This window comes from Apodemus sylvaticus, chromosome 7 (assembly GCF_947179515.1).
Source record: "Apodemus sylvaticus chromosome 7, mApoSyl1.1, whole genome shotgun sequence".
NCBI lineage: Eukaryota > Metazoa > Chordata > Mammalia > Rodentia > Muridae > Apodemus > Apodemus sylvaticus.
The window spans coordinates 109,689,309-109,711,657 of NC_067478.1; the positions used below are offsets into that span (position 1 = coordinate 109,689,309).

The following is a 22,349-nucleotide window of genomic DNA, read 5'->3' on the forward strand; positions in this document are numbered from 1 at the left end:
CACTTGTGCATACTTCTCGTTGTGTCTCTCTGTGACACATCCCTAGACAGGTTTAAGATTGCCTGCTGTCTCAGTACTACCTCTCCCTCTGCCCGGAATATTCTTCCTGGCCCTTCTTTCAAGTCTCATCTCTAAATAAAAATTCCTCTCTCATCCCACTCATTCACTTTTCAGCCTTAGCTTGTTCAGAGTAACCTGCAAGGCAACCACAAGTAGGGTGGGTCTCGTGCATGCGTGTTTAAGTCATGTCCAGATAACCTGTTTGGTTGCCTAGGTCAAGGTCTACATAACAACCGGCCCTAGGATCTTTTCCAGTCACTCTTCTCAGACAGTTGATTGTTGTCCCTTTTCCAGAATTAAAATCCCCAGTCTCCGAAGATGTGCGTGTAAGGATTTAGAATCAGAGCCTTTTTTGTTTGCTCCTGAGAGTTTCTCATCATCGGGAGGAGACTGTTAATTAAAATACCCTGGTGCTTGTCCCCCAAGGCAGTTCTTTCCACACTAAGCACTTCCCAGAGCACATGCTGGGGCCTGTCAGATCCTCCTATGACTGTGAGTGGCAGAGAGTGAGCAGGGAAGTGGATGGGAACTCCACAAAGCACAAGCTCAACGCCGTCCACACAGAGCTGTCACCAGCGTGAGGCTGCTGTTCATCAGGCTCTATTTGCTTATTCAAGGGAGTTTTACTGACCCTGCCAGTTAATTACGGTAATATATTCATGGATGTTTGTTGATACTTTTTGTACGTCTGAAATATTCCATAAAAGTTTCCTGTCAGAGCAGTTTATTCATATTCAAGGCCAAGCATCATTGTGTCTTTCCTATATATGCTGGGAGGAGCTTCTAGCATCCTATTTGTAAACAGCAAGTTAGGACATGATGACAACTTTGACCTGAAGAGGTGGTGGCTTTCAGCATATCACTGGCTGGGTTTTTAAAAATGCAGTCAGGAATGTCAAAGACCCAGTTTTCTTCTTAGTCCAAGAAATAGGAGAGGACTCACTGGGCCCCAGCCAGAATCCAAATTTCATTTGAACTTCCTCTATGGTGCTTGTTTCTCAATGGACTCAGTATTCATAGCTAATAGCAAAATGAAGGGTTCTGCATCATGTGCAGATGGAGCAGTGTCGGCCCCGGCTGTATCTCCACACTTGCCACAGACCAGTACTGCTTTCGCCTGGACCAGGCCATCTACAAGGAAGTGGGGCATTTTTATGTCACACCACCTGACTCTGGGTGTTGGTGTGTGGGAATATCCATCTAAATAAAGCAGGTCTGCTACTTGTGATACTTCAAAAGCACTGGTGATGGCCAGACCAGAAGATGAAGGTGACCACTCTGCCAAGTTTACCATTGTCTCCCATCAACCGCGTGTCTGGATTCATAGGTCTACTGAAAAAAAAAAAAAAACACCTTTGCTCTATCTGATGTCTCTTTCTTCTTAGATTAATTTTTTTATAATGTACAAATGTTAATTTAATCTCTGGATATGTCACACAATTGTAAACTCACCCAGAATGGTGAAGTTGGCCCACATTCTCATTCATCTACCCTGACTGGCCATGATTAAAATGTTGGGAAAGAGGTTGGTTAGGCTTGGTGGGTAAAGTTAAGCCGACTGCAAATGAATCATGAGACTAAATAACTGCCCACACTTCCCCCTTCTGTATCATTTCCTTTCTACAGCCTTCTTCCAAGAAGGAAAAGCCCAGAGTGACCTAGAAAGGGACTTAACCTAAAGGAAGTCGCTCAATTCACAGCAGCTGGAAGCTGATCAGGAGAAATAGCTTAGCCCATCCCTCCCCTCAGAAGAAAGCAGAGTACTAGTCTGGAAAGTCTGAAAACTCAGGTACCTCAGATTAACATTACAGGTTCCTTATGTCCATAGCGACAGGCAGGCCATAGGAGTAGGATGTTCAGATCTGTGAATCCCTACCCTGCTCAATGCACAACACAATGTTGTTACAGAGACACTGTTACAGAGAAGCTGGGGTGTGGCCCGGGTTATTCAACATTGTTTATCAGGACACAGACAGTTCAGTCCCAGGCACAGTAAAGTGCTTCAGTGCATACAGTCCTTGGCTGTCTGAGGCTGCACACAGTGGGCAGGTTAAGAACTAAGTATGGCAGCTAGCAGCAAGAGGGCCAGATGCTCTGCTGTCAGCAGTCACAGTGGCACGATACAATTAACTTTGTACAGATCCAAACATGAGGTATTCCAAGAAGAAAAAAAAATCCAAATTATCACCTTAGCTGTCAAGAGGGTATATAAAATCAACACATATGCCTTTCACAAGCAAAGTGACATTCTAATATATTTTTTGAGTACTTTGTCTATTCAAAATGTGTTTTATTTTAAAAGAAAGCTAATGTAGGACATATAAGTGACACCTAAATAAAATTATTAAAACTGAGTTACTATAGCTAATTTATATAAAAAAAAATAGGACACAAGACACCAGGAATTGAAAACTGTGTTTGTTTAAATCTTAAGCTCTTTATTTACTACAATGCAGAACATTTTACTTTTCGACATCAGCCATTTGGGGGTGGAGGATTTTTAATTTTGCTTTTTGACATTTTTATTCATCCAACAGAAAACAAGAACCAATAACTGTTAGTAACATCAGTAAATTAGAACAAATACAGAAACAATTCTCTTTTGGAATGAGACTAAAACACCTGCTCAGCAGACCCTTCTCTCCTGCCCAATATGCACAACATATGAATATCCACCAAACAACACTGGACAGTAATGAGACAGAATAGCTGAAGGCTTTTGTTTTATACATCATGAGATAGTGACAAAATGTAGATGGGCCCTAGTCACTCAATGGTTTTGCCAATCCTAAATTGCTCTGAGATTCTTTACATGTTGTGCAATGTTCTCTCCAAATAGCTTTTCGTGTTTAATAAAATGTCATCCAGACATCCCTCAACTTCAATGCCTGACATACAAGCAGTCATATCCATTGCACACATAAATAATGAGGAGACTCATGAGATATGCAAAAATGAAAAGAAATTATTTGGCAATATGCTAGGGAAAAATACATATTCCTGGGCAACTATCCAGTTTTGGGAACAATACCCAGCTCTGACCCAGTGAGGTCTGACAGACTCCCCTTGCTTTGCACTTAGCCTAATCTCACGCCATCTTTCTCTGGCTTACATTCCATTCTTTGGAAATATGAAATACCCCTAGATAAGGCACCCTTCTCCAAGAAAATCTCTCTCTGAAGGTCCTGACTCAAGTCTTAAATTAATGCAGGCAGGCATGAGGGCTCTTAGGAAATGTCCCCAGAATGACACATGAGTGCACTGTTAAAGATACCTGATGAGTCTGCATGCCATCTTATTAAATTAAAAGCACCTGTGTATTTATATGATGCATCCAATGGCTTAGATATTAGGATTCTAGAAATAATACATGTCTTATAGCAAAAAATATACATATAATAATCCACCTGTAGTTTATATAAATGATGAAATGTTTCGAATATATCTATATATCTATATATATGTACACATATATACTCTGTGTATTTGCAGAATCAGGCACACAAATACTACAGTCCTTCACTGGCTCTTCCATGTCAGTGTCAAAGACACTAGATTCCAAAGTCTTATGGACTGGAACGAAGGTCATCGCTGAGGACAGAGGACTGGCTTGATGCACCTTCCCTTATGAAGGACCAGATTTGCTGGGCAGTGGCAACCTGCGATGCAAGGCTTGCTGCAAGGGCCGATCTCATTCCAGCTGTCACACGTCTTCACACAGCCTGGGCCACAGGTATCATACACAGCACCGTGTTTGCACTGGGTCGCTAAAAAAGAGGGGACAAAGGTATTGTAAATAAATGGCCATGGTAGCTCACCTTCTGCGTGAGACAAGTCATGGGCTATGCAGAGACTCTGTCACAACCAAAGCTCAGATTTATATTTTAATGAGGGATTAAGGAACAGGCAACATTTTGCTTTGAACGCTTTGGAAATTAACAAGCCCAGAGACCCGTCTTCTGGGCCAATGAACCTTAAAACAAAAATAATAGTAATTGAAGCTTTCCATTCCTAGGTAAGAGAGACCATCAATTTGCAAGGCTGTTAGAAAACTGGTAAGGTTGTTCAGTTACTGCATAATACCATGACAATTTAACCATGAATAAATAGTCCTTCCTGTTACTAAGTTATTATCAAGAAAAACATCACACATAACTATTTCAATATTCAAAGTACACAATTACACACACACAAAATCTGAGAGTATTTGAGATATGCGGGCACATTTTAAATCAAAGTGATCATGTGTTGAATGCATCAACTTGAGACATGTTAGAGGAAGAGAAGGATAGTTCCAGATGTAGAAGAGTCAACTGTGTGACCACGGAAGGGCAGCAGCTGGCTGGCTCAGAAAGTACTAAAGCAGATAGGATGACACAGGCAAGTCCTATGGATTTGATATCCTTGTTAACTTAGAGCTGAAATGATCTGGGTAATATTTTCTGAGATGCTAAAAATTTAGCAATAGACTAACCAGAATGCAACAATACAAATATTCTGAAAGTTTCCTAAAAACTTGACTTTGCAAACTCTTGTTAAACTCCAATGACAAAGACAAACGTGGGTCTTTCTCAGCAGTGGGAACTGGACACAAGTGGGAATTGAGAGCAGCGATTCTTCAGAAATATCAAAGACACTCCAAACTTCATTTGGAATGTTTTTGAATGAAACTAACAACAGTGGAGAGCCAATTCTTTTTTATTTGTTTGTTTGTTTGTTTTCTCCATTTTAGTTTGCACAGTGTGAAGAAAAACCTGTCGAAGTACTAATTTTGTGACCGTAAGTCTTATAACGTGTTGTTGTTAATAGACCATACTTTGAGTCTTTCGAATAATGCATTTAAATTTACCATAAGCACTGTTATTTGCCTCTGTTTGACTAATAGTGAGTTAATGAAAAGCATTAACTACATTCTATGATGGCTTCCAGAATTCCTGTAGTTCTAGTTAAAGCCAAAGAAGGAACGAAGTGGCCAAGCAAGAGTTTCAGTTGTGTTCAATCTTCCTCACTCTTCCTCATTTGTTTGAAACAGTTTGAGAATCTCCCACCCCTCCCCCCTCATTCTTCTTTCTTCCCCACCTTTCCCCTCTCTTTTCAACTCTCTCCCCCTCCCTCCCTCTTTTTCTTCCCACTCTACTCTCTTCCTTCTCAACACCACACCCCTCCAGACCCTTAAAGGAAACACTGCTTGTTTATGACATTGGATAAATAGATGAAGACAAGGAATATGGAGACCAGCATTTCTCTTCCTTTGACACTCCTGATTTCTGCACCTGTGATATCTTTTAGACCCTTCATTGGATATTTCAAAAGTTCTCTTCCCAGTGATTAGCAGAATTCATTGTATACTTAATAATTTGGGAAGCCCCTAGCGGAAAATCAGTCCACATACAGTCTGCATCAGTGATGCTACCTTTGTCTAAAACAATAATGGTCTGGGCTGGAAATTCTTGCAGAGCTGGTGGAGTTCATGGCATTGCAGTGCCATGTCAACTCAATAAGGAAGAGCCTCTGAAGATGGTAGGGTGGGACCAGGATGTCACCCATTTAAAATGAATACTCCCTCTTCCCCATCAGACAAACTGGTGATTTTAACATGCAATCAGGATTGAGACTGGACCTGCAAATGACTTTCATATCCATGTTTCCCATGACTGCAGAGATGGACAACCATTGCTTCCAAAGTGTGTGCCAAAGGGAAGGTCCTGTGCGTTCCCATCACTGTCCTCCAACTCCACGGCAACACGTGCCGACCCACCACCTATAACCACTGCTCCTGTCTGGTTTACTTGAATCAAGGGCCCGAGTTCCTGTTGCTTACCCAGTCACTGCCTCTCATTCACACACGCACACCCCTGCTGACTGTGGGTGTCCTGCCTGTCCCCTCTGCCACCCCCTCTGCTGTCCTGCTGCCTGCACATTCCTCTTCTCCCCCTCTGTTAAACAAAGCCATCCCTGATCCCCATGCTTGCAGAATTTTCTCCTCTCAAATGCCAGTTCCTGGAGAAATTTTCAGCCATGTTGCCCCTCTCTGTGATCTACTAACACCGTGAACCCGCCTCCAGCATCACCTCCACTTTACTGAAGCTGTTCCTTCCAAAGTTTTCCACAGTTATCAGATCTGCTGACACACCGACAGCTTTCATTCACCAAAGAGTCACTCAGTCATTTTGTCTAGTTGACTTGTGACATTGTGTGCCCTCTGGTTCCTCGCTAACCTTGTACAGATGCTCTCATCCCTTGGGCACCTGTGCTTGATCTCAGCACTAAATATTAAAATAGCCTCCTGGCCTGTTCCCCTGGCATTCTCGTGTATGTTCCCCTCCTTTCCATCTCTAATTCCAGCTTTATCCCTGTTTTTTAATTATAGAGCTCCAAATCTTCGATCATTATCTCTAATTCTTTGTCTGATCTAATTTCTTATCTAAATTCAAATGTCACCTCCTTCTAAAAGCTTCTGAAAACTCCAGATGCTAGTCTTTTCCCTGAATAAAATAGCGCGTGCACATTATACCTGCTTATTTGTTTGAACTATCCGATAACAGTGCAACAATAGTGTGTGTGTGTGTGTGTGTGTGTGTGTGTCTGTGTCTGTGTGTGTGTGTGTGTGTGTGTCAGGGAAAGAGAGAGAGAGAGAGAGAGAGAGAGAGAGAGAGAGAGAGAGAGAGAGAGAGAGAGAGAGAAGCAGAGAAACACACAGAGACAGACAGAGACAGTAAGTGGGTAGGAGTGTGTGGGAGTGTATACATCTGTGTGCATGCCATGTGGTTATGCCTTGAGTGACTGTGAGGTTGTGTGAGTATGCGAGAGGGTGCTTGTGAGTGTGTGTATGTGAGTTGCTCCAGTATGTCTGTGGGTTTTGTTTTGTTTTGTTTTGTTTAAATGTGGATTCTGATGGAAGTCCTGTCCTTGACAGTCAAGTCAAGGACTTTACAGGGCTGAGTTTTGTTCTCAGCCCTGCAGCTGTGATTCTTAGAGAAACTCAGAGGATTCCCTCGTATTTCTTTGAAAATATATTAATTTCTAGTCATGTATTTCAAAACTTTCTTCTGACTTTACAGCAAAGTCTCTGTCGTGACAGATTTAAATGATTCTAAATGTCACTGGAAGCTGATCCGAGGCCTGGGTTCCTGAGGGCAGTCTTACCCTGTACCTCAGGGTTCTGACACAGGGCTGAGCACAGGGGACAGTCCAGCAGGTGCTTATTGGAGTATGGATATCTGTTGGTTTATTTATCTTTTCCCCAGCTTTGGTGGCTTCACTGTAATGACATCCAACCCTTTCCTCTTTGTTTAACGTGGATTCCCTTTGCTGATTGACAGTTCATTTCCATACTCCCATTTCTCGCCTGTCTTTGAGCTTCTGTTCCCTCAATACTCTGTCCCCTTCAGCTCTTGCTGTAATGGGGACATTTCTCAGAAATATTCCCTCTTTCCGGCCATCTCCTTTCCTTATAGATATGACTTATCCTGTGTCCTCTGTCCTCTGTCCTCACATCCCAATTCTTTTTTTTAGCCCCACCATCTAGCTTACATGAGGGACCCCTTATCTTTTCCATGTCAAACACAGGCATCTTTTCCAATCTAAGAGTATAAAGCAGACTGTAGAGGCTGAAGACATACAAAGACATCTTAATAGACATGACATCTTAATTCAATTCAAATTAAATCTACAACCATCTATTGAATATCCAACATTAAGCTTGGGGTCGAGAAGTGAGCCAGACATAATCTCCGACATCCAGATACTAGGTTTGAAAGCAGAGAGGTGGCCACTGACACATACTCAGATCCATAATATGAAGTAAGATGTGCAGTTCTAGAGAGAAAGCACAATACAGTGGATGAGAAGAGAGAAACTTTTGGCTCAACATGGAAAGCTGGGTGTGACCAAGGGAAACTGAAGAGAAAAAAAATATCTTATTGAGATAAAGTAAACAGGAGGCTGGTGACATTGTTCAGTATCTGCTTAGCATGTGCAAGGCCCTGGGTTTGAATACTAGTGGTGCAATTCATCATCACCGTCATCACCACCATCACCATCATCATCATCATCATCATCATCATCATCATCAGTAGATAGTTGTATGACCAAAAACATTAGAAAGAGCTTCCCTGGTAGAAGGATTGATTACTCAGAGATTAGAGTAGATGTAACCAAGTCATGCAGGTGTGATGGTTGAACCAGTGTGCATGGGATAAGGGATGATGACAGAGAAGGGCAGACACTAGCCCAGGGGCAGAGAATGCAGAAGCCCTCACAACACCCTGCAAAGAGAAAGCTTGAACAGCTTCTAAGCTGAAGAATGAAACTATCAGATGGTTCTTCATTTCAGCACAATGTGAAGATGATCCTAGAAAGCTAGTACCCACTGGATCCCTTGTTTACCCTCTTTCAATCCATTTGTTTTGCAAACTCATGAAAGAAAAATACAATTTTTAAATACACATATGATTTGGTTTGCTCACATGCCTTGGAAGGATTTCACTTGTTTAAATCATTTTTCTTTTCAAAATCAGGACACTGCCAGAGTAGCAGCAAGGTTTCGTGCTCTTGTAGCCTCCAGGGACACTCATCAGCTACAGTGATACATAAATATGGTACTCCAAGGTTCGCCAATTTGTTCAATGAGCCTCTCTCTGTGCCCTCTGGAACTAAGCTGTTTCTAGGCTCCACTCTTTCATCAGGATGCTGATTGATGGTCGCAATGACCAACTGTAGCTCATGAATTCACAGGAGGCATCCAGTTAGCCAAAGATCAGTTCCAGGTATAGCATCAGGACAGAGTGGATGCGGGGAAGTAACTAGAAACAGCTGTGAGATGTCTAATTGAGGAAAGAAGAAAATAATTGCTCAAGCAATACCCAATATCCACAGCACTGCAGAGGAATGAAGAAGCCAGCCCCTCTTCCAAGTATTAAATCTGGTAGTAAATGTGCAGCGACAGTTACTGTCAGCTGAAGGCAAGGGGTAGGTATTCTGCTAATAATGACAATGTAAGATACAAGACACAACAGCCTAAAGTTTTTATGGACTCAGACAGTCCTAAGAAACACCACCTACCAGGAATGAAGCGACTGAAGTGAATGAATAAAGACCCAGTCCTACTGACCCCTTCCCTTTAGTTTGCTTCCTTCTCTGTGTTCTACAGTGATACCAATTACCTTAGCTTCTCACTTTCTAGCTCCAAGCCACAAGTAAAATGTTTAACATTCTAAGTCTCAATATCTTTATCAACAACACATGTCAGAGTTCATAAGTAGGTTCTCCAACTATACCTCGTGAATTCACAGGAGGCATCTATATAGGTTCTCAATATCTTTATAAATAAGACATGGTGGAGTTCATAATATTATCATCTAGGCTTTCATGGACATGAGATACAATAAAATACATCCTAAAAAGCTAGTACACGCCTCAGCAAATGGAATACTACTAGAAAAATAGCAGAATCTGGAAATGGTTGCTATTAAGCACACAAAGATTCACTGTAGTTATTAGCATTATTGATTTTTTTATTTAATAATTCTCAGGCTTAATTTGAATTGCATTAGGCCCTCTGGGCACAGGTAGTGTCATGTCAACAGTGGTGACAGTGCTTAAATCCAGGAGAACCTTTAAAATGTCACGTGTGCACTTGGAGTTTCCTTCCTCATTTGTTTCTCATTTGTTCAACTCCCAAGGTTTTTATACTGGAAACTACTCTTCTGTCTTGGCAGCCTTAAGTGCTACCGTGACTCAGAGTACCTAGAAGCCGAAACCAAGCAAATTGCATTTTTACAATCTTCAATATCCGAAATGAATCTGAATAAACTCTGAGAGATGCACCAAGCTGTGGAAGTCCATTTTTCAATGTGCTGATTGACAATCTGGAAGTCTACAGTGTATGTGCACGCGTGCATGTGTTCATTCGTACATGCAAGTGTGTGTGTGTGTGTGTGTGTGTGCTTATGTGTGAGTGTGTGTATGCCATGTGTATATATGTATACCTGAGTGTTTGTGTATGTGTGTGTGTGCCTCTGTATGTGTGTGTGCATGCCTTTGGTGTGTGTGTATACACACACACACACACCAATTTTGAAAGGTAAATGGAACCTTTCAGGGGATAAACCAACCTGCCTCAATCTTAGGCTTCAAAGCCATCTTACAGTAAAGACAAACTAGCTCCATTTCTGTTTATGACTATGTTATATTTAATCCCCAATTTGGAAACCCCCTACTCCTGAGCTATAGAAACCTTTATCTCCCCATGTCCAATGCTGATCTCTTAAACCCTGCCTTTAGGGAGAGACACCCTATGTACATGAATTTTTTAAAAAGCTTGTTTGAGGGGGAAGGAAAAGAGGGGCAGGACCAGGTGTGGGAGGAGACAGGGATGCTATACAGAGGGTGAGGAAATTGAACAGAGGTGTGTAGTGGGGGGGATGGGGAACTAGGGTTAGCCACTCGAAAGTCCCAGATGCCAGGAAAGCAAGAGGCTCCTAGGACCCAACAGGGATGGCATTAGCGGAAATAACCAACAAAGAGGAGAGAGAACCTGTAGAGACCATATCCAGACAATAGGCATGGTCCCCGGTTGGGGGAGGGGCCACCACCCATCTCAAAAATATTAACCCAGAATGGCTCCTGTCTAAAAGAAATACAAGGACAAAGAGTGGAGCAGAGACTGAAGGAAAAGCCATCCAGAGATTGCCCCACCTGAAGATCCATCCCTCATGCAGACACCAAACATAGACATTATTGCTGATGCCAAGAAGTACTTGCTGACAGGAAACTGATATATCTGTCCCCTGAGAGGCCCTGACAGAGCCTGCTTAACACAGATGCAGATGCTTGCAGCCAACCATTGAACTGAGCAAAGGGACTCCAATGGTGGAGTTAGGGGAAGGACTGAAGAAGCTGAAGGGGTTTGCAACCCCATAGGAAGAACAGCAATATCAACCAACCAGACTACCCAAAGCTCCCAAGGACTAAACCACAAACCACAGAGTACACATGGAAGGACCCATGGCTCCAGCTGCATAAGTAGCATTGTCTGGCATGAATGGGAGGGGAAGCCCTTGGTCCTGTGGAGGCTCAACACCCCAGTGTAGGGTAATGCCACAGGCGATGAAACAGGATTGGGTGGGTGGGTGAGTGAGCACCCTCATAGAAGCAGGGAGGAAGGAGGATGGGGTAGGGGAGTTGTAGAGGGGAAACCAGGAAAGGCGATATAACATTGAAATGTAAATAAATGTCTGGCAGTGGTGGTGCATGCCTTTAATCCTAGCACTTGGGAGGCAGAGGCTGGCAGATTTCTGAGTTCAGAGAAGGTCTACAGAGGGAGTTCCAGGACAACCAGGGCTACACAGAGAAACCCTGTCTCAAAAAGAAAAAAAAAGGAAAAAGAAATGTAAATAAATAAAATAAAATAGCCAATTAAAAATTAAAACAATTAAAAATTATGAAATATAAATAATAAAAAAGCTTGTTTTAAGTAGTTGTTTGCTTTAATTACTTTGGACATGATTTGTGTTGGGGGTCTTTTTCCTTGCATCTGCGGATTTAATATTGGGAGTATATTCCTTTTCTATTACTTAAGGAATGTAGTCCCTGGAGTGAATAAGTTGACATAAAAAATGACGTCATCAAATGCATCGTGTGCACTGGAATGATGCTCAGTACAGCCCTGGGCCAGGAAGAGAGGGTTCATATATCCTGCTTCTACTAGGATTTGAACCAAAGCACCACACCGGCTAATATAATGGACAGAAACTGTCTGAGCCTCTAACACAGCAGGACGGATGCGTGCTTGCCTCTATCTATTTAGCTCATTTTTCTGGAAGATTTAAGGGAGGGAGAACTCAAAGCAAGGGAGTGAAGATTAATGACCGGCAAGAAAGCCAATCCTAAACAAGCATCACTCCCATTCAGCCTAGCACAGGAGCCCAGCCACTTGTATCACATCGCATCAGCCTTGGCTATGAGTGGTGTAAACTACCCTCTCATTTACGGTCGGAGCTAAGGCTGCTAGGACTATCTTGCAGTTAAAAAAAAAATCCAAGGCTTGTTACTTCTCAGCAGATCTGGCCCTGTGTACTAAAACGTTCCCCAGCACTTGAGCTCAGATGATACTTAGTCAGTCTTTCTACCTTCAACTCTGTCACTGACTAAACTTCTGTGAGCTGGATACTCTTTAAGATGTTTCAATGCACTCGGCACAATATTCACAGGTTGGTGTGGTGAAATCCCATAATATTCCCTTATCTCCATGGTGAACATGGAGCACCTTTATCTTAATCTAAGACATCATCAGTTATAGACCACAATTCCTCTAATATTTCTTTTTCTGTCCTCTGTGTTCAATATGGACTCTCTCCAATGTATTTCTACAACCATATTGCAAAAATAAGTTTTCTTAAGTCCTCACTGATTTCCAGTCTTCTTAAAACAAAAGCTAGATTCCTTTCTACAGTCTGGAAAGATTGTAGGTTCCAGCTTCCTCTCCGCCCCGTTTCATGTGTGCTCCCCTGTCTCTTGCCCATCAGGACGAAGCTAGAACTGACCCTTTTACAGTGTTAGAAATGCTGGGGTGTTTGCTGCTCTGTGACTGTTCACCCTGGTTCTTGTGCACAGACTGTTTCCCTGACTCCCCTCAGTCCTTTAGCATCTTTATGGAGACTTATCTCTCTACCCTGTCCACGTGGCTACCCACCCTTTTCCATTTGCTGTCTACACTCTGCACTGTTTGTTCATTTTCCACGCTCGACTGTTTTCAAGTGTTGTAAGTCCTTGTTTCTGTCTTCTCTCAAAGACGGCAGCACTTCAAAGACAAGGAACTCCACAGCATCTAGCACAGTGCCTAGTGTGTAGCCACTTTATGATATGTATTTTTGGATGAACAGGGGCATCTATTTTACATATATCAAATGAACTAGTTAATGAGGACAGAGAGCTAATAAGCTCTGTTCTAGGATCTGCCTATCCAAGGGAGAGGAACATTCTGCCGGGGTTTGTTCAACAACCTAATATAACAGATCATGTTTATCCTGAAGACCTTAGATGACTGTAATGGTCCTGAATCTCTTTTGTTCCACACATGATCCAAGCTAGTTGTGACTGTCCGTTTGCTAAGCACATACAGCTGTTAGCTTGCAGTTGGGAGGATTTTGCAACAGTGGAAATCCTTAAATTGTTAAAATGTGCATGTCACAAGGCATTTATCTTAGATGCTGTCTACTCTGCCCCATGGGACGCTCCTGGATTTTGTCAAGTTGCAAGCCAGCTGAATCACCGATGGAATTTCCCGTTGGTCGAGGAGGGGCATCGCTTGTTCACACTAGCACCTGCAAGGCCCTCCTCCCCATTGTCATCCTGACCATGACAATGACCTACTGTTAGATGGTCCCTCCGGGGCTTTCTTACCTGCGCAGCTCTGCTGAGGCTCCCAGTGCACTTTGATTCCCTCTCTCTGACAGGCTCGGGTATACGCCAGAAATGACTCACAATAACAGTTTTTATGGACTGGGCATTCACACATGTCTGTTACACAGGACCTAGGGGGCACAACAGAGAGAAAAATATTATCTAAGTATATCAAATGATCGAAGACTTGAAAAGATATCCATGAGAAAAGGTTAAGTGGATACCTAAAAAATAAGTATAAAAATTCTGTAGACAACTGTGTTTAAAGAGTCTAAATGCTGTGATATCAGGTTTTCATTCTTTGAGAGGTCTATGCCAAAGAACTTGTTGCAATGTCAAAAATGTTCTAATATTCCCACTGTTCAAAGAAGTAACCACTCCCAGTATTTGTCTGCTAAGGAGTTGGGATAGAGCTGGGGACTGAGCAACAGAACGTCTGATCTGACTTATTTTTAACAACCACAGATGTAAATGGGCACAGACTATAAACCGCTCTTACAAGCTCTTAAAGCACAGGTATGCTGCCGCCATTCATGACTAGAATGGTACAGAAAATGGTTGCTCTATTCTAGTACAGCCAACAACACCAAGCAACTTGATAAAAGCCCCAAAGCCCAAAAGCCCATAGCTTTGGGATGTGCAATTAGCATTTACTCTTGCAAGGTCTTATATCCCAGCCTCCTCCTCAGGATGCCAGTTAACACATTCTCAAGAAAGCCAACATTTCAGGATCTTTAGTTAGGCAGTGTGAGGAAGAGGATTGAATCAGTATCACCAGCTTAAATTTAAATATGAAAATGAATGACCAAGATATCAATTAAGATGAAATGTGTTTAAAGGCAAACAAATTCTCAAATGTCTCGACCAGATAGGCATCATCAAGAACTTACATCACGATAGAATATTACAGTTTATGAAATGCTTTGCCAGATGGTCTGTCGCAGAATAATAAACAAGGCCTACTGAGCAGAGTTCCTGTGTTATAAACGAAGGGATCATTTTACTCAAATAAATAAATGTGTCCAAATTCATACTTTTAAGTGGTGAAGGAATAAATCAAAATTGCTTCCTGACTTTGACCATTCTACACATATCATATCATGCTAAATCCTCACCACTGCAGGCAAATGTATCACTCAACAATTCTAAGTTGACTTTTATGTAAGAGAACTCCAAGGTTAATAAAATTAAGCTAATCTTACTTTTTTTCTAGTCTTTGTTCAGCAATTTCCTTCCTTGTTGAATCAATTTCAAGGCTGAATGCATAAAAATAATCAAGATTTTAAGTGGCACACATGATCCTGAAAAGTATTCAGGTCATGGCCACCCAGTGCCAACATATAGTTGTCTCTCTCTCCATGTGGGAAACGTAATCTACTGGTTGAAGAGAGAGGTCAGTTAGCCCTAGGTCTAGTCGGTATCCCACCTAGCTATGAACAAGAGCTAAATAGGAGAATATTCAGGAACTGATGGTAGCCCAGCGTTCCTGTGCAGTCCAGCACTCAAACATACATTCTTGAGAAACAGGGACTAATAGACAAAGGTGACACAAAGCTGAGACAAAACAGAGCCTTTCACATTTCACTGGTGACTGTCGCTCTGACTGAGAAGCTGATCTCTCTCCTTTCGGTAGTGGTCAAACATGCATTTCCTTACACTTGGACCCCACCCCTCTTCATTAAAGAAATCCTGTTAAGTCATATTCCAGCAAATGTATCCAGGCACCGAATACACAGTGCTGTCTTTGCCCTGAATCCTGTCTCTGGATTTCCAAGGAAAAGCCAGATCAGCCTTGGTCTGAAAGAAGTCACTCCACATTGCCTGTGCACCCTTATCAGCCTTATCTCCTCTCATGTTTCATCCCAGAAATCCTCACATCTGTTGTCATCATGCCCAGACTCCAGAGACAGCATTGTTTGCCATACCAGGCTATATCTCTATTGTCATTCCTACTTTGCATTTCCAATAAGCTTTTGTCTCCCCTCTTTGTGGCCTCAGTAGATGTCTTTCCCCTGTGTCCATGGCTCTCATTGGCCTGGTACAGGTGGAAGGGCAACTAATGGTCCTGCCCAATGATGAAGATATATGCGAAAAGGGTGGTACAAATAAATGTTTTTATTTTTCAACTGAAAAGTTTTACACCTGCAAGAGTAATAATCTATGTGAACTGAGTCTCTAGACATAAGTTTTCTCAGAAAAATAAAGTCAAAGAAAAGAGGCAATAACCTATATTGCCCAAAATAGGGATTATTTAAAAAAGAAAAAACTTTGGTGACCATGCAATAAATACTCTACAGAGATTACACTGATGTGTTGGGAATATTAAAATATCAAACAGTATTAAATTTGATATTGCATAATCATAGAGATAAAATAAAACAAAACAGTTATGCTCACAGTGTTCATAATGGCCATCTTGAAGAGGTGAATTTAGAGCCCTCATTACTTTTTAACTCCCTCCAATTAATATAGTTTGTGCCTAAAATGCTAAGAAACATGAAAATATATTACAAAAAGAAACATGAAATATATTAGTGTTTAAGTCATAATTTAGGAACCTGAGTTTGTAAGGTAAAGTGAAACAATCAGAGAAATTCACAGTATCCAATAATTCATCTTAGTTTTTAAATAATTCTGCTAAAATATTTCCAGGCCCTCATGAGACCTGCTGATACAAACTTTGATTCTATTTACATTGAGTTCCCTCACACTGTCCTTCCTGATCCTGTGAACTTGACATCCAGACAGTTGGAACAGATACCAGAATAATTATACATACTTTTGCAGGTTGCCAAACCAGAAAACTAAAAGCATCTTGAAATGTACTTCCAACCAACTTCAGGAGGGGAGATGGGCAGTTATTCAACTGTTCTGTTTATGTTTACCACACCCATTCACTTTCACTATGAGGAAAAGGTAGTTTATGACATGTGTCATTGAACTGACATGCATTTCTGGGAGGTTACTGTCCTTCCTTTAATTGATATGCATCAATATTGGATTATATAATATAAATCTAGGTTATATCTTAAGTAGCAAGACTTTAATGACTTTTAATATTGCTGAGATTTATGCCTTTTATATTTCTGCTTTTACAACATTCCCATGTCATGATTATGTTCCAATAAATAAGGAGTTTGTCAGGAGACTCAGCTGTCATTGTGCCCGTGGGTAAACACAGCTTCTACACTGAGATTTGCAGACAGGCTCTGAGGGTAGCTCTACCTGCCTACTCTTTGGGTTTTCTCCGTAAAGCAGCAATGGGGTTGTAGAGAAGGACAGGGTGGGGAAGGGAGATGCCAAAGCTATTAGAAAAAGAGAAAATAAGTTTTTGTAGAACTTCCAAATTCTTAGAGGGATATTCAAGATCTCCTGCTGGCATCTCTCCCAGGGGAAACAGAATGAAAAATAAACACTGTGTCTGTCACTAAACAAGTCAGTGGAGAAGAAACTGGCCAATGATCAGGCATTCTCATAAGGTCCCTTGCCCTTGGTGTGACAAGGCAGGGTCCTCAAGGGTCACTGCCCTCACACTGAAAAGCACTCCAGACCAGAATCCCAGATGTTGTTACTGGAATGAGGAAGCCCCCAGTGCCAGTTGGCTTCCAACTCAAATATCATCATCAATGGGAAGGATCTTTGTGTTAATCTTGAAGATGCAGTCACCAAGGTTCTAGCAACTGCCAGCTGGATTCCTCAGTCCTGGGTGAGGAGAAACATCCCTGACAAAATATTTCCTGTAGACCCCTGGGAAATTCAATACCTAAGTAATCTTAAACTTGTTCAAATGAGCACATGAATAAAGGTTTGCTCTCTGTTCCTCTTTCACTAAAAGCTATGCCTTGCTTTCTCTTTTGTTCAGGGACATTTGTATGGCTATTTGTTTCTGGCTTTCTGTAATGCAAATGAAAACTTATTTCTTCTCTGAGCCCAAGACAGGGCTCAAAAAAATAACTATTGGTCAGCAGATTCCTCTCCACTTCCAGAACTTCCTCCTGATTTCCATGATGACCAGCTCTTCTTAAAGGAAAGGCTAGGAACTGATTACAATCTGACCAAAGCTACTTTCTACAATTTTTCCTAGGTCTCTAAACAGGTACCATTTTATTCCATTGGGTTTTTTGAGACAGGGCTTTACTGTACATCCCTGACTGTCCTAAAACTCACTCTATAGATCAGGCTGGCCTTGAACTCGTAGAAATCCACCTGCCTCTGTCTCTTGAGTGCTGCGATTAAAGGTGTGCATCATCACACCCAGCCAAATTGGTGCTTTTTAATGGTCTGGCTACAAAAAATAAAATAAAAAAATTTCAAGCCACATCAGACACCACCATAAAAAGCAGGCAACTTTTCATGATGAAGTTACACCCATCACAATCTCAGGAGCAGTTGCTGCAGTTTGGGGACTTTCTGTTCCTAACTGATATCTCATTTTATCTATCCTCAAGTACAAACTATTCATTTTCAAAAGACCCTTCAGCAGTCCAATTGCATGTATTAGTGTCATTGATTGTTCTCTAAGGCCTGCAAATGGATAGTAGTGGAGAGTAGAAACCTTAAACTTTCCTATGCCCATTTTAGCCCAAGTAGTCAGATTAACTTGATGTCCAACTCCTAAATGATTCTGAGATCCAATTCTTGAGGGGATTTGCTAGATACTGAGTTTTATATTAGCAGGATTGAAAGCCATTAGGGCTGGACCCTCCTTAATAGTTAACAACTTGTAAAAATCAAAGAGTGCAAGTGTACTGGAGACTTGGAGTATTGGTCAAAATAATGGAATCAAGTCATACATATGATCCAGAAGTTCACTAATAGGTAACCATTTAAATCTTATGAGATTATTATCTAGTTGGAGGCATGCTTCCCCTGTAAGCATGGGAAAGACTCCCGTGTAAGACTTGATTCAAGTGGACCTGTCAATCAGCTTCACAAGAAAACCCCTCAGAAAAGTTATCTATTTCAAATGTGGATCAGCATGATATTTTGGTACTTCCCTGCAGGCCCTGTGTGTATGGTTCACACAGCCAATCACCATCAAAATGTCAAAGACGAACAGCATATCTGCATAGGCCATCCCCTGCACCATCCTGCTGTGTGTGTGTGTGTGTGTGTGTGTGTGTGTGTGGTGGTTAGACATCTTCTTGAAAACATACCCATTTCCAACAGAGCCAATGCATTATCAACACCAGGGTAAACGCCCGTGGCCAGATCAATTCATCCCAGTTTCTTAGCAGGGAAGCCAATAATATCACTACTCCCTCCAGCAATGCTCTAAAGTAGCAACCACAGCCTTATAAGTGACTGTCTAAATAGAATAAGTAAATCATAGCAAAATTAAGTTGTGTCCACTTGCATACACTTCCTACACACACTTTGCTGGTGACCACTCCATTGGACAATTCAGAAGCTTTCCTAAACATAGAAGGTTCTCTTGGGTGGTCCTAGCTAATCGAAGCCAGCTCCATTAGAGCATGAAGCCCCCTTGCATTCACAGAGGGATTCCTTTTTTTTTAATTCTCTATATTCTTTGTTTACATTCCAAATGATTTCCCCTTTCCCGGTTACCCCCTCCCCATAAGTCCCATAAGCCCTCTTCCCTCCGCCCATTCCTCAATCAATGCCCTCCCACTTCTTTGTCCTGGTAATCCCCTACAATGCTGCATCAAGCCTTTCCAGGACCACGGCCCTCTCCTTCCTTCTTCTTGGGAATCATTTGATATGTGAATTGTGTCTTGGGTATTCAGAACTTCTGGGCTAATATCCACTTATCAATGACTGCATTCCATGTGTGTTCTTTTGTGAATGAGTTACCTCACTCAGGATGATATTTTCCAGTTCCAACCATTTGCCTAAGAATTTCATGAATTCATTATTTTTAATTGCTGAGTAGTATTCCATTGAGTAAATATGCCACATTTTCTGTATCCATTCCTCTATTGAGGGACATCTGGGTTCTTTCCAGCTTCTGGCTATTACAAATAAGGCTGCTATGAACATAGTGGAGCATGTGTCCTTACTGCATGCCGGGGAATCCTCTGGGTATATGCCCAGAAGTGGTATTTCAGGGTCCTCTGGAAGTGTCATACCCAGTTTTCTGAGGGACCGCCAGAATGATTTCCAGAGTGGTTGTACCAGCTTGCAAACCCAACAGCAGGGGAGGAATGTTCCTCTTTCTTCACATCCTCCCCAACATCTGCTGTCTCCTGAGTTTTTAATCTTAGCCATTCTGACTGGTGTGAGGTGAAATCTCAGGGTTGTTTTGATTTGCATTTCCCTAATGACTAATGATGTTGAACATTTCTTAAGGTGCTTCTTAACCATTCGAAATTCTTCAGGTGAAAATTCTTTGTTTAGCTCTGTACCCCATTTTTAATAGGGTTATTTGGCTCTCTGGAGTCTAACTTAATTGTAGTCAGATTGAGATCAAGGTAACTCCTTCATTCTGACTGGAGTCAGATCTCCTAATGATAGCAGAACAGAAGCAGAAGGAACACAAGTTCAAGACCAGCCTGGGCTATATAATGTGATCAGTTCTTAAAAACAAGAAAAAGGAAAGTTAACATTTCTTGGCATCCAATCAGGATCCCTAGAAATCTAGAGCTCAACCTACTCTCTTATTCATTCCCATTCACCAGATCATAGAGGATGTCTCCACAAACCTGGACTTGCTTCCCATCTTGCTAGGCTTGCCCTAAATGTGCTTTGTTTTGTGTGTTTGTTTTAGGATGCCTGTCATTTCAAGCTCAGTTCAAATTCCTCACATTTCCTGAGCCCCATGCTCATGGCACCTGCAGTTTTTGAACTTTCATAACTTCTTTCTCTCTTCGGGATGAGAAACGGGTCCAGTGCCTTTACATCCAGAATATGTGTTACATTTTTTGGGAAGTATCCAGAAAAGCATAAATCACAGAAGGAGGCATGACCACCTTGCACAACTCAGGGTTGAGCACCTGCCTCACAGGCCATGACTACAAATGCTTGGAGGGGAGCTCACAGGATTGAGCCTTTGCCCCAAAGGCCATGACTATAGCTAGTGGCAGTGTTAAGCACTTGTCTCTTAGTCCTTGGCTACACAAGACCTCAAGATAAGCTGCTTCCGTAGAAATCCTTTCTGTTCTTGTTTTCATGTGGAGCTTCTTATACTCCTGCCTCCTAGGTATTTTTTTTCCTTAATTTAATGATTATGGTAAAATAAGACTTGATGAGATAATTCTGATTTAATAAGATATTTTCAGAAAAGCACATATTCCTTTTGGTATGAATAACATAACGTATAGCTTTTTGTGTTATTGAAAATCTTCCAGTAGTGCTAAAATAAACATGGCTATGCTTCCTAGCAACAGCAAAGCCAAGTAGATCTCCTGTTGCTTTCTCTGGGCATAAGGGCCATTTGTGATGAACAGAGGTGAGGGCTTCTGCTCCCTGCCAAAGTGCTGAAAGAAGGATTGACCTTTGGGATCTCTACTGTGTTTCCAGGAGAACAGGAATCAAGCCAACAGAGACAGCAGCCAAACATAAAGGGCACTTTCTCCTCTGCCACCAAAGAGGAACTTTGCCTGGACTGTATCTCTCAACCTGTAGGTCAGTGTTTCTGAGACTAAAATCTAATTGGGCAAAATTTAGCAGCCGCAGCAGCAGCAGCAGCAGCAGAAGCAGAGAAAGAAAGAAAGAAAGAAAGAAAGAAAGAAAGAAAGAAAGAAAGAAAGAAAGAAAGAAAGAAAGAAAGAAAGAAAGAAAGGAAGGAAGGAAGGAAGGAAGGAAGGAAGGAAGGAAGGAAGGAAGGAAGGAAGGAAGGAAGGAAGGAAGGAAGGAAGGAAGCTAGAAAACCACACAATGGTCATGGTTGGCCTTGTTATTTGTATCTATTCTTAGATGCTGGTGAAACTTTCTTAGGTGGGTTGATGTTTGGGAAACTCAGAGAAGAGATCAAGAGAAGTGAGAGTCAGCCCTGTTCAAGTGGGTCAGCTACCAGGAAAATACAAAAATGATTCACCTACACTTTAACCCATAAACTTCTGCCCTCATTGTTGAACTTGAGTTTCAGAGAAGCACCTAGGCTTGGCCACAATGACGAGATGACCTATCCATATCACATTTTGCACTAAAAAACTCTGATCCAGGTAGCAGCTGTCCACATTCTCCTCAAAGCCTCATGGACACTTCAACACTTGGTCTTACTCATCTACTGAACAAGAGGGAAATGGCCCTGCAATATGTATTGTTTTTGTTTTATGTTTTTTCAAGACAGGGTTTCTCTGTATAATCCTGGCTGTCCTGGAACTCACTCTGTAGACCAGGCTGGCCTCGAACTCAGAAATCCGCCTGCCTCTGCCTCCCAAGTGCTGGGATTACAGGTGTGCACCACCAACGCCCGGCTGGCCCTGCAATATGTAAAGAGAGGCTACCGGATCCAACGGCATAGATCAAGGTGTGAGTTGCTTTCTTGGGTTAATGAAAGAACAGAAAAGCCTGCAGAACCAAAACAGTACGAAATTTCTATTTCTCTTTCCAGATCCTTCTTGGGCGGGCCAGCTAAAGTTTGGCACCACTGTCCCATTTGTCCATGGTGACAGGAATACTGACCAGAATATTATGACTGCCACTGCTGGGGTTGGCAGGACAGCACTCCAAGTCCGAGCTGCTCTGTAGCGTGTAAAAAAAGCCATAGAGTACTGAGGATGGGAGTTTAGCTAGCCTTTCTTGTTACAGATTGAAAACAGATCTGGGGCCCAGCCTCACTCCTTCCCTCCTCCACCGTACCCCAGGTTAGACCGTTGTCTGACTCCTCAGTAAAAGCAGGGGGATCATGAAGCTTGTGCCAATGGAAGGTGGAAAGCACGACACATAGACTAAAGCAGACAGACTTCACCAAAAAGGGGGGG

The 22,349-nt window shown here is 42.0% G+C and overlaps 1 protein-coding gene across 2 annotated transcripts in view; it reads right to left on the reverse strand.

Annotated features, from left to right (window-relative positions):
- Positions 1-2,499: 2,499 nt before the first annotated feature.
- Bmper (BMP binding endothelial regulator) overlaps positions 2,500-22,349 on the reverse strand; it is a 258,331-nt gene continuing 238,481 nt past the window's right edge. For both annotated transcript variants that reach the window (XM_052188805.1, XM_052188804.1), the window contains 2 exons: positions 13,465-13,595; positions 2,500-3,827 (listed from right to left, as the gene is read on the reverse strand). In XM_052188805.1, the coding sequence (XP_052044765.1) occupies positions 3,646-3,827; positions 13,465-13,595 (313 nt within the window). In that variant the 3' untranslated portion in view covers positions 2,500-3,645. The remainder of the gene's footprint in view (positions 3,828-13,464; positions 13,596-22,349) is intronic.